At 47.1% G+C, this 12,190-nt stretch overlaps 1 protein-coding gene across 1 annotated transcript; it reads right to left on the bottom strand.

Annotated features, from left to right (window-relative positions):
- Positions 1 to 1,920: 1,920 nt before the first annotated feature.
- BOD1L2 (biorientation of chromosomes in cell division 1 like 2) lies at positions 1,921 to 3,476 on the bottom strand. Its single transcript, XM_054461352.2, has one exon. It carries the CDS (start codon positions 3,235 to 3,237, stop codon positions 2,701 to 2,703), a length of 537 nt encoding a protein of 178 aa, XP_054317327.1. The 5' UTR covers positions 3,238 to 3,476; the 3' UTR covers positions 1,921 to 2,700.
- Between the last annotated feature and the right edge of the window lie 8,714 nt (positions 3,477 to 12,190).

The following is a 12,190-nucleotide window of genomic DNA, read 5'->3' as shown; positions in this document are numbered from 1 at the left end:
GAAACTAAACTCTGACTCTGGGGATAGTGACTGTATCACCTACCCCTTTGGACTCCAAGTCTTCCCAAAACATAGACATTTTCAATAAATACTTGTAGTTCATTGATAAGAATGTATAGAATTCCAGAAATTACATTTATTTATCCTTCTGGATTGCAAGAAGGGAATTATTTAGCAGGGACCAGTGGGCATGCATGCACGCACCTAATGAGCTCTCTCAAGTCACAGTACAGTTTGATTTATTTACATATTCATTTTCAGAATACAGCAATGTCCATCGTATAGGTTAGCATTTTCCATTTGCCAAACTCGTGGTGGGAACGGGAAGCATTCAGGCTATGGTTGGCAGATTTGGCAAACTAAAGCATGGGGCACCAGTAAATTTGAATTTCAAATAAACAACAAATAACTTTTTAATACAAGTATGTTTCAAATATTGCACAGTCCATGCCTTAGGAGAGTATCTGTTGTTTCTCTGAAATTCACATTTGCTGAGCATCCTGTATTTTATCTGGCAACTTGTCTCAGGACAATTCAAGCAGAAAAGGAGAATAGAGAACTGGCAAAGGGAAAAAAAACTTTAAAAGTTGTATTACACTTTATTACGTTATTTTTAAAAAGAAGAAGGAGAACAAACCCCAAACCAAAAATCACTTCCGCAACACATTTCTTAAAAGCAGATATTAGGTTTCTTTTATGTTAGTGCAAAGATAGGTGCCAAGCTGGGGTCTCAGATGGAGTGATTTTAAATCTCAGAAAGAGCTTAGCTGTTTTTGTAAAAAGGAAAGTTGGCAAGTGATTAGTGCCGATGTGGCCCAGCTGCTCTTTTGTACTTTGAAAGAAACAATTAAAACGGCTGGGACATTAAACTTTAAAGAGCTGGGTTGCTCATATTCAGAAGCTAATTTTAAAAAGCGCCTGGTACCTGGGAAAGGAAGGGACATTTTCAGAAAGGACATGGTCTTCTACCTTCTGGACTCTAAATTTTGAAGAATCATTTAAAATAGCTCATAGGTAAACATTACAGATAAAATACCTTCAGGGATAAGAAAGCTCTTTCTTGCTTAGACATGTAGATACTAGATGCAAAATTAATTTTTGTTCACTTTTTAGATGATAAATACTGCCATCTGAGAAATTAAATGTTGGAAAAGACAAATCCAGAACTGGTTTCTTTCTACAAATTGCTGAGCTCCTGTGATGTGCTAGGTCCTGGGGTTAAGGAAAAGAAATGAACAAAGCAAATCCCTACCCTGGAGGAAGCTCACATTTAAGTGGGGATGACAGATCTGTAAGCAAAGACAGTTCACTGTGGTGAGGTGGTGTGGCTAAAAGCATGGTTAAAAGGGTTAAAAGTGAGGGCTTTGTGCTCAACACAGGCTCAGCCCCAGCCCCACCACTTAGGCAGTGTCTGAGCTTTGGTTTCTACATTTATAAATGGGAATACAAATGGGAATAAAGACAGGATTTCTTCAATTAGATCATGAGGACTTACTAAGGTAAGCAAAGTTAAGCGTTCAGTACACTTCTGGCCGTACAGCAATAGAGCAAGTGCTTCGTCAGACCTAGCTACTATAGTAAGTGTGGTCATCCCTTATGAGATCTATGGGAGCACAGAGGAAGGAGTCTGTCACTCCTGCTTAGATGGGGGCTGGGCATGATGTGTGTCTCCTCAGGAGCTGAGTCTTAAAGGAGGGTAGGAGTGGTTGAGGGCATTCCCTTCACAGTGAGCAGAGGGAACACAGGGTGTCCAGGATAGTCATGGGCATGGTTGTCATATGAGAAATGACAGTGTATGGGGCAGCAGAGGTGACCAGGGGCCCCATTATTACGGGCCTCATAAACCATGCCAGGTGTCTGACCTTCTAGAAATATCAGAAAACTGACGGAGCTTAAAGAGGACAAGGATGTAAATCTGCATTTCTTTTTTGTTGTTGCTGTTGAAAGATAAGCCATTTATTGATCATCCACTTTTCAAATAAAACACAAATGTGAGAATAATAAACACACCCAAGACTCACTAGCCCCTGAAAGACAGGAAGCAGCCTTGGACAGAGAGTCTGCAAATGAGTTTCCTTATACCTAATGTCTGAACTTCTCACTCATTCTAGGGTTTCATGCTTTGTTATCTCTTACAAAGGAAAGGAAACTGGCTAGAAGATTCATGTACAAGAAGGTCACAACTTTAAAGCTATCTGACACTGATGTTGTGTACAATCTAGTTTGCAACTCTGAGAGACAATATCAAATAAGTACTGTCAAATATTCCTCCCAGTTAACCTTTACGGTCATTGTTCTTTGAAATTGTCTTTGGGATTGGTTATGTTCTCTCTCTAGCTTTCGTTTATCCCAGAGCACAAACCCTAAAATCCATGTGCAGTCTCCATGTTCAAGTATAGATGTCTGTTTCAGGACAATCCTGGGTCGCGGTAGTGTTTCCCTCTCTGTAGTGTGTGCTTGGTGTCATGCCCTTGGAAAGGCTGGCCAAATGGCAGCGCAATGCAGGGGGCGACACGGTCAACTTTCTCTCTGCCGAACTTGCTTCCCTTTCAATCTGGTCACTGCTGATGGTCGAGGTGGAAATCTTGAGCTCACTGATGAACTTGGCCTATCTTCAGTCTGAAACTGCACTCTTATGTAACCGAATCCATTTCTTCACCAAAAATTAAATAGCGCTTTCAAAAGCTGTCAGGCATATTCTTAGGAAGTGTCCTGAGACGGAGCTGGAGGGTCCTGGCCTTCCGGCTCTGGAGGGAGTGCTGGCACAGCTGCTTCTTTCTGGGCCACCAGGAATTCATGAATTATTTGTTCTATTTGTGGCCTGAAGATGTGGTTTAGTTTTGGATCCACCACCTGAGAACCAATCCTGTCCACTCCAGCTTCTGACCTCCCTGACTGAACCACACTCTGCCTCAGACCATAGCGCAGTTGGTTTTCGTTCGTTGGAGGATTCCATTCCTGCTTGTCCAGATGTGTCGACACAAAATTATCTGCTTTCTGGCTCAGGTTTTGGTAAGCTGGCTTGGTGTCCGCGTCAGCCTTGCAGTCCCGGCGGAAGCTGTCAAAAAGGCCCCGGCTCTTGAGCTGCCCCACGATGACAGCGATGAGCTGAGGGTCGCCAGGGGGCAACGAGGCCGGGTTGATGGGGCCGCCGCCCCCGCTGGCCCGGGTCGCGCCCGTGACTGCTCCGGCCGAGGCCTGGCCCGCACCGCAGCTGCCGCCGCCGCCGTCCGCCATGGCTGCGCACCGGACCCACAGGGAGACCGATTATAGCTTCTTCTCCAGGACAGAAGGCCTAGAATGTGTAGAGGTGGCTAAGGGGGCGGTGAAGGAGGAGGGCCCCAAGGAGGCAGCGGCAGAGGTGACGGTGGTGGTGATGGCGGCGGGGTGGTGGTAGGGGCGGCGGCGGGGGAGGCCAGCTCCAGACCGCGGAGGTTGTGGAAGACGCCGCAGCAACCGCCTGCTGGATTCCAAGCGCGCTCCAGATGGCGTCACCGTTGACCTTTGCATTGTGGGGCGGGAACCGTAATCTGCATTTCTTAAAAGATCTCTAAGAGGGAGGTGGGAAACAAATGGCAGTGGGCAAGCGGGAAACAGGGGGACAATTTCAACAACCATTTCAATGCCCTAAGAAGGAGATGGCGAGGAGTGAATGATCTTGGTGGCCTGGCAGGTGAAGAAGGTAACAGGAATACAAGAGATATTTAGGAGATAGACTCATCCCAGGGATTGGAGAACAACTGGGTGAGGGGCGAGGGAAAGGAGAGGGTCAAGGATGACCCCCAGGCTTCTGACTTGGGCAGGTGTATGGAGGTGCCATTTACTAAATGGAGAACAGGTATAGAGGTGAGGATGGGAGAGGGAGACATGATTATGCATTTCATTTTTATTTACTAGTTTAAGATGGGTATGGGTTATTCAGGTGCAGACATCTGCCTATGAAGTCCAAAGAAACAAGGACTTGCGACTGGGGAGAGACATCTATCTCACTGAAGATAGGGACTATAGGTGGCAATTACAGTGGAGAACTTAGAAGAGATAGAGGAACACCTGGAGAGCCCATGAGGGGGACTGAGAACAACACTAAAAAGATGGAGGGAAAACTCCAAGAGCCTTGGATCATAGACTGCAAAAGGGCACATTTCATGAAGGCCATGGGTGAAATGCCACACTATGTTCCACAAGGTGTCCATTGGCTTTGGTAGCCATTGATGAGCCTAGGGCGGAGGCGTCAGTCAGAGGGAGGTCATTTCAATAAGAGAACTGTATTGCAACCAAGAGCCACAAAAGGCAACCCATCCAGCGCCATCCAATAGAGAAGTGCAGGTGCACAGAAAGAACCTTCTATCAATATTTCAAAAGAGAAGCAGATCCCTGATTTCACCCCAACATTCACTTCCCTGAATTAAAATGCCCCTGAAATGTAGACACCAGATTGTTCTATAAGCCCTAACATAACTTAAAGATAGTATATTTCACAAAGAAAGTTTACACAACAGACTCTGTCAATAACCTCACCCCATAGCTTCTGACATACAAGTACAGATGCCTCAGAGGGACATTATTCTGAATCTTATCCCACAGGAGACAGTGAACCTACCAAGACTTCACCACAGCAACCCCCCACCTACGCTCCTCACCATCCCCATGATCAGCTCGACAATTCAGTTCCATTTTTTTTTAATTAATCAATATTTATTGAGGGACTAGTCGATGTGGCCCTGTGCTAAGCTTTATAGAGCTTTCCACGTGCCCAGCCAAGTCTAACACTCAATAAATGTTTGCTGTGGCTGTTGTTTAAGACAGGCAACATGGCCAGCCTTTGAAAAGCTTACAATCTAGTTGGAGAGGGGAGATGTTGACAGAGAAAACCATTCAGGACATACACAAGCTCCATGGGAACTTAGATGCAACATGCACACCTAGCATGGTGCCTGGAACTAAAGAGAGGCACCATTAATATTTGCAGAATAAAGACTGCATAGACGAAAGGAGGGTGTCCCTGTCATGTGTTGGAGAACACTGAAGGCTGGGAGAATGTGGCAGATGGAAGAAGACTTTGCAGAAGTGCTGGAGCCTGAACTGAGTCTTCGTTTATCCCCTCACTGTGCATGAGCCCTTCAGATTGTGCAGGAGTTCTCTTAGAATGCAGTCACCTATGTGGATCCAAGATGAGATCTACGGGGTTCTCCAATCACAGCCTCACCTACAGAGGGACACTTACCTAAGCTTTTGAAAGTGATGATAATAACGATCATATTGCAGTGTTCCATTCTGTGCTGAAAAATGTTCACTGTCAAACACCTTTTCTCCACCTCCTCCCGAAGTCTTAAATAGTGTGCTGGCATGGTTTTTCTGAACAGCTGACTTGTGTATTATTTGTAATCATAAACATTAAGTTACCATAATTATCCCATCACCTTGGATCAGGGTTTAGGGCACAGGACAGTTCTCACCTCTCACCGAGGTTTCAAACCACTGCTCCCAGTTGCCTGGCAAACTATAAGACCACTGGAGTAACTTCCCTGACCTCTAGCTGACCTGCAGGGATCAATGAACAATTAATTACTATCATCCCGCTCCGGGAGAGATAGCACACTGCCATTTCTCAATTACAACTGGAAATGCCCCTTGGCTGACAGCTGCCTGTCGGACAAGGCAAGCCCCATGCTGATTCAAACCAGTGCCTCCCACCGCAACTACACACACAGATACACACAGGCACATGCCATCTAACTCAGACCGCATCCATTCCCCCACCACACCCACCCACAATCACACAGATCACACCATCTTCCCACCCACTAGTCCCACACCCGCAATCATGCTAGTGTCAGACTCTGAAATGTAGATACCAGTGTTCTGTGATCCTTAGCATAACTCAGAGATTGTATATTTCACCAAGAAAATATTACAGACTCTGTCAATAATCTCATATCATAGCTTCTAACATACAAGTACAGATGCCTAGGAGAGACGATGTTCTGAATATTACCTGGCAGGAAACAGTCAATAGTCTTTATCAGTATCAATTTTCCTCATGTATTACGTAGGCACCTAGACCAGTATTGTTGAAGGGTAGGGATGACCCTTGCCTTTATGACCCAGGAAGACTTTGTCTTTGCTATACTTCTTGTGACATCTCTACAGGTAAAACTTTTGGTGTTTTCTACCTTCATCTCTTCCTACATCTTTAGTGTCCCCTCCACCCCCATCCTAACGCTCTGTGTTCTGTTTCCTCCCCAGTCACCTTGACCACATCACCTATACCTTTCTTAGCTCCTCCCCAAATACCAAAGCACTTTCTGCATATTCACTCCTTTCCAGCCCACTTCTCTCCACTTCTGATAAAGGAAAAAACTGGACTAATCAATTCAAACTGAAATGTTCCTGGCTGCTGACAGCTTCAGCTACCACTCCTGGAGTTAATCCTAAAATTCAAAAAAGTAAATATACTGGAACCTCAGAGGTTCCAGTTCTGCTTGAAGGTGGGAGTGGGCTACTTTTGCTCACAGAGGCTCGGAGAATCCTCTTATCTCACTATGTGTGTATGTTTCCTGCTTTATTTCTACAATCAATGATCTAAACACTGTTTATTCCATTGGAAAGATCCACAAATGCATTAGCCAAGTCTTTTCATTGCACACAACAGAAACCCAGCTTAAAAAAGGAGGGTAGATATATGGGATCACTTAAAGACCCAAAGGTCTCTCTGGCTTAGGCATAGTGGGATCCAGGTACTGGAACACAATGATCAGAACTTGACCTCTGGTTTCCTCCTGACTGGCTCTCCTCCCAGGCTGGATGTCTTAACAGGGCTCTCCGAGCAGCTGCAGGTGTGCATCACCCATAGTCAGCACCTGCCACTGACAGGAGAGCTGCTAGTTCTGAGAAAGAGAAATTCCAACAGAAGTCTCAAGATCATATCTCTTGGTCTACCTTGGATCAGTCCTTATCCTTGAACCAATCTCATTGGCCAGAGCCATGGAAGACTAAACTAGAGACAATTCCTCTCTTTTCCCAGCTCCTGACCTCTACTACCCAGGGCAGACTCAGCCTGTGGCCAGTCCTAGCCCCTGCTGATAACTGTACAAGAACAAAAGCCTTTTGCTAGCCGAAAGCTTGACTTAGGGAGCCAGTGACAATTTAGAGGAACTGTAAAACCATGGTTTCTGGGCCCTCATCAGCAAGCAAAACTACCTTAAATTAATCAGGTATAGACTGTACTATCCTCATCAAACTACCAGGCACCTAGGAGGTGATCACAAACATCATAGTTATTAAAGTGACATGCTTATGACTCCACTGCTTACATTTCCACCTTGTGCCATGTCCAGAAGGGACCAGTATCGGGATACACATTTCCAGTCTCTCCCCCAACTTCCCCCATCATGTGCTGCTCCAGCCAGAGGAAGAGTGACTTATCTGCTTGGGGAGATCAGGGAGAACCAGGCAAATCCACCAGGCCACATTTGCCAAGAGCAGAATCCTTGAGTGGAACATGGACAGGTCTTGCTGGTTCTCTTAGACCTGCCTGGCTTCTTCTGGAGCTCACTGCCCTCCTCCTTTTCCCACCTCCAATCACAAGGGAAGTCTGCTTCTCTTTAGCAGGCATGTGGTTGGATGTGTGTGTTCAGACTGGAGAGCCACACAGAAGATCTTGCTGCCCAGTTTTCCAGAGAGCCCTATGCTTTGGGTACTATAATTGACTCTTTGATCCCATTGAGCTCCTTACTTGGCTAAAACCAAGAGGGGAGAAAGCATAAGTAATTAGCACTGTCATCTGCTGGGCTCTCAGGAAGCTTTTCCGGAAGGGGGAAGGCAGGGGGAGCAGGCGTGGCTCTTGGTGAGAGACGGAGCAGGAGAGACAGCAGGAGGTGCCAGCCTCTTTTAAACTAAAACCATACAGTGAGAACTCATACCACAGAGAGGGCACCAAACCGTTCATGAGGGATCCACCCCCATGGCCCATTTGCCCCCAACCAAATGCTGCACTCCACCCCTTCTAGCACAACAGCAGCAGCAGACAACAATGATGGTGGTGATGATGAAGGTGGTGGTGATGATTACAGGAAGGTCTCTTCCAGAAGCAGTAGGGAGTCAGGCCAGCAGTGACCATGCTCTCCCACTTTCCCTTCCTAACAGAACCATCAGCCCTGAGTGTCCCCCTACTGGGGGCTGAACCTCGTCCTCTGTAGAGAACACAAAAATAATTGCAAAGTGCTGTCTCCATCCTGCAGAAGCACACCAGCCACTTGAGCTTGGACATTAAATCATACCAGAAGACTGTATATCTGCCTTGGGAAGGAAGGAAGCAATTGAAACCCAGTATTTAAAGACAGTCTCAGATTTATCCTCCCTCCTGACAGCCTACAAAACGTTGGAGAATAGTCCCTGCCTTTCTCTGAATGATAAAACAGAAACCACTGTCCAGAAATTGGTCCTGAGAAAGTTCATCGCTCATTCTCATGTGACTTCCTGAGAAACAAAAACTGCAGGCCAAAACTCTGAGTTTTAACAGCCTTCTACTTCCACTCATTTGCCAAGCAAGTGCTGTGTTGCCTTCTCAGCATCCTACGATGTTTCACTTTTTGTGCATTTCCTTTCTTGTTTTTTCACCAACAAGGCAGCAGCACTTTCATGGAGATACATCTCACGCACTGGCTTTGTTCAACCCATGCCCCACCCTTAACCAGCAGACCTCCATGCCCCCGGAAGGGATTTTGAAGGCCAAATATTTTGGCTTGTTTCCATTCAGAAAGCTTCCCTATTGTTTGGACATTAGTAAACTAAAATCCAAAGTCCTCAGCCAATTACTTCACCGCCTAATCTAACTTTGGGAGTTTGCTGGCTCCGTGTCAAGTCGATTACTGACGAAAGGCAATCAGTCATCGTGCATTGTCTGTAGGCCGGTGAGCCCAACCGCCCCGCAGGGCCAGGAGCAAGTCAACATAGGATTGCATCATCTGCAGCTCTCAGTCTGAAGAACTGTGGGTAACACAGTGTGCTGATAACCCCACTCCCTGTCTTGCAGGAGGAGCTCACATTGTTGACAATTAGCCTGATCCAAGAGACCCGCATAAATCAGTCACTACAGGAAAAAAAAAAAAATTGTTCTTGATCTACAATGACAAATGTGTAGACAAGGCCAGTGGCCTGGGTTTACAACCTTGCTGTCTGAAGTGAGAATCTGGGGAGGAAGCTGCCAGTAGAAGATAGGGGCATTTCCAAGAATTTCCAGAGACCCATGCTGAGCAATCTGTTTTGCATTGGACATTCCCGCCCTCAGGCCTATTTCCTTCCCTTGACATTTGATGCCCTCTGCACTGGTCCGTTTTGTGTTGCTATAAAGGAATACCTGAGACTGGGTAATTTATAAGGAAAAGAGGTTTATTTGACTCATGGTTCTGTAGGCTATTCCAGAAGCATAGCACCGTCATCTGCTGGGCTCTCAGGAAGATTTTCCGGAAGGGGGAAGGCAGGGGGAGCAGGCGTGGCTCTTGGTGAGAGAGGGAGCAGGAGAGACAGCAGGAGGTGCCAGGCTCTCTTAAACTAAAACCATACAGTGAGAACTCATACCACAGAGAGGGCACCAAACCGTTCATGAGGGATCCACCCCCATGGCCCATTTGCCCCCCACCGAGCTGCACTCCAACATTGGGGATCACAATTCGACAGGAGATTTGGAGGAGACAATCATCCAAACCATATCACCCTCCTTTGGGTTTCTGACTCAGTGTTGTCCCCAGTCCCACAGACTTGCAGTTCCCAAAGGGCCCCCCCAACTGCAGGGCCATTGGCCAGGCCCTCTGCCCAGAAGTCCATTCCTCCTTCTTCACTGACACTACCCCTTCCCCTCCCCACTGGAAACCTCCTGTTTTTCATTCAGGTCTCAGCCTAGACATTCTTCAGTCCAGGAAACCTTCCTTGACCCCTCATTCTGCTCAAGGGCCCTTCAGGTGTTCTCCCATCGGGTCTATACCCATTTCCTGGGGCTGCTGTAGCAAAGTACCAGACTGGGGGCTTAAAGCAGTGGTCCCCAAACTCTGTGGCAACAGGGACCAGTTTCGTGGAAGACAATTTTTCCACGGGCTGGTGCAGGGCAGGTGGAGGTGGTTTCAGGATGATTCAAGCACATTGCATTTGTTGTGCATTTTATTTCTACTATTATTACATTGTACTATATAATGAAATAATTATGCAAGTTACAATAATGTAGAAGCAGTGGGAGCCCTGAGCTTGTTTTCCTGCAACTAGACGGTCCTATCTGGGGGTGATGGGAGACAGTGACAGATAATCAGGCATTAGATTCTCACAAGGAGCATGCAGCCTAGATCCCTCACATGCTCAGTTCACAATACGGTTCATGCTCTTGTGAGAATCTATTGTCACCGCTGATCTGACAGGAGGGGGAGCTCAGGCAGTCATGCTCACTCCCCTGCCACTCACCTCCTGCTGTGCGGCCTGGTTCCTAACAGGCCACAGACCAGTACCAGGGGGACCCCTGGTTTAAATAACAAAAATATATTGTCACACAGTTCTGGAGGCTGGAAGTCCAAGATCAAGATGTTGGCAGGGTTGGTTCTTTCTGAGGGCTGTGAGGGGAGGATCTGTCCCAGGCTTCTCTCCTCAGCTTGTAGGGGGCCATCTTCTCCTCGTGTCTCTTCATGTCATTTCCCTTCTATGCCTAACTGTGTCCAGATTTCCTCTGTTTATAAAGTCACCAGTCATATTGGATTAGGGTCCACCCTAATGACCTCCCTTTATCTTGATTACCTTTATAAAGACTATCTGCTAATAAGGCCATATTCTGAGGTGCTGAGGTTAGGACTTCAACAGATGAATTTGAAGAGGAAAAAATTTAGCCCATAACAGGACCCTTACTACTTCTCACCTACCATAGGATATTAACTGGCTTCATTCCTCCTCCATCACCCTCATTGAGGGCAGGAATGGTATCCGACCCTCCCTCTAGTCCAGTGCCTGGCATGGGGTAGGTTCTCATTTCTGTTCATGATTTCACATGCCTGCCCCCTCCTCCTTTTCTTCATTGTGTAATGCCCCTTGCTACAGACAGCATGGGCCCTGGTGGCTACAGGAATTGAACTGCCTGGCATGGGAGTGGCTGGGGTGGGGAGGGCTGCTCAGAGCCCGCCTGCTGTTGGTGACACAGTGGTAATGACCTGAACACAGCTTCCCCATCTGCTTCAACCTCCAGGGAGCCACCACCATGAGGACGCGGGTCCCTCCTTGGCAGGGCATGCATCAAGCTAATTCTCCGACTCCATTTCTTAATCTGACGGGTGGTTCCAGGAATCCAGCCGTGTGCTCTAATGGGCTCCTGTCATTAGAGGCTTGGCAAATGCTCACACTCTCAAGCTCCCTGAAGCCCAGGAGGGCTGGCCAAGGGCTGAGAGGCACCAAGGCCATTTTCAAAAGCAAAAGGGCAGCAGGATCATAGTCCGACATTTTTTTAAACCTGCATTTATTTAGTAAATAATGTATGTTAATGCAACATATGCTGTATTATGCAATAATGATAGAAACAACCTGGTCCTCCTATCCCAGACTTCACTCGCATCCTGCAGCTGCTCGGCAGGAATCCTGCACCTGCCTCCAGCCAAGGACTCCTTGTCAAGTTCACGAAAGGGCAATGAACGTTGGAGGTCAGCTCCTGGCTGCCTCGTCCCCTGCTGGGCTGCCTGACCTCCTGCTTGTCCCTCCCTTCTCACACCAAGCCATCTACACCTGCCACCTTCCACAGACCCTCCTTAGACCTGCAAGACCTCCCTGACCGTGTTGGCCCGCAGTGACCTCCGTACTTGTCAAATCACCTCATCCCTTGTCATTTGGGTCTTAGTTGACACACAAGGGGCGTTGCAACTTTACTGCTTCCTCCGTCTGTCTCCTAAGCAGATCACAGAGTTGCCCTTTCTTCCTCAGGGCACCAGAGCAGTGCTTGGGCCAAGCCAGGATTATTCCAACTTCAGTTGACTGAAAACTTAATGTCACATCAGATCAGTGTTTGCTGGGGGTGTGCATGTGGGGAAGAAGGAGGTGACTGATGGCAAAGGGGCATGAGAACTTTTTGGGGTGATGGAAATATTCTAATTCTTGACTGAGGTGGTGGTTACTTGGGAGTATACATTTCTCTAAACTTACCAAACTGTACAATTAAAATCTGTGTTTT

This window comes from Pongo pygmaeus, chromosome 17 (assembly GCF_028885625.2).
Source record: "Pongo pygmaeus isolate AG05252 chromosome 17, NHGRI_mPonPyg2-v2.0_pri, whole genome shotgun sequence".
NCBI classification, from domain to species: Eukaryota; Metazoa; Chordata; class Mammalia; order Primates; family Hominidae; genus Pongo; species Pongo pygmaeus.
This window is presented reverse-complemented; position numbering and strand designations above follow the sequence as displayed.

Bases quoted from the DNA above. Each gene is read 5' to 3' on its own strand.
- BOD1L2 (XM_054461352.2), bottom strand. From the start codon at position 3,237: ATGGCGGACGGCGGCGGCGGCAGCTGCGGTGCGGGCCAGGCCTCGGCC.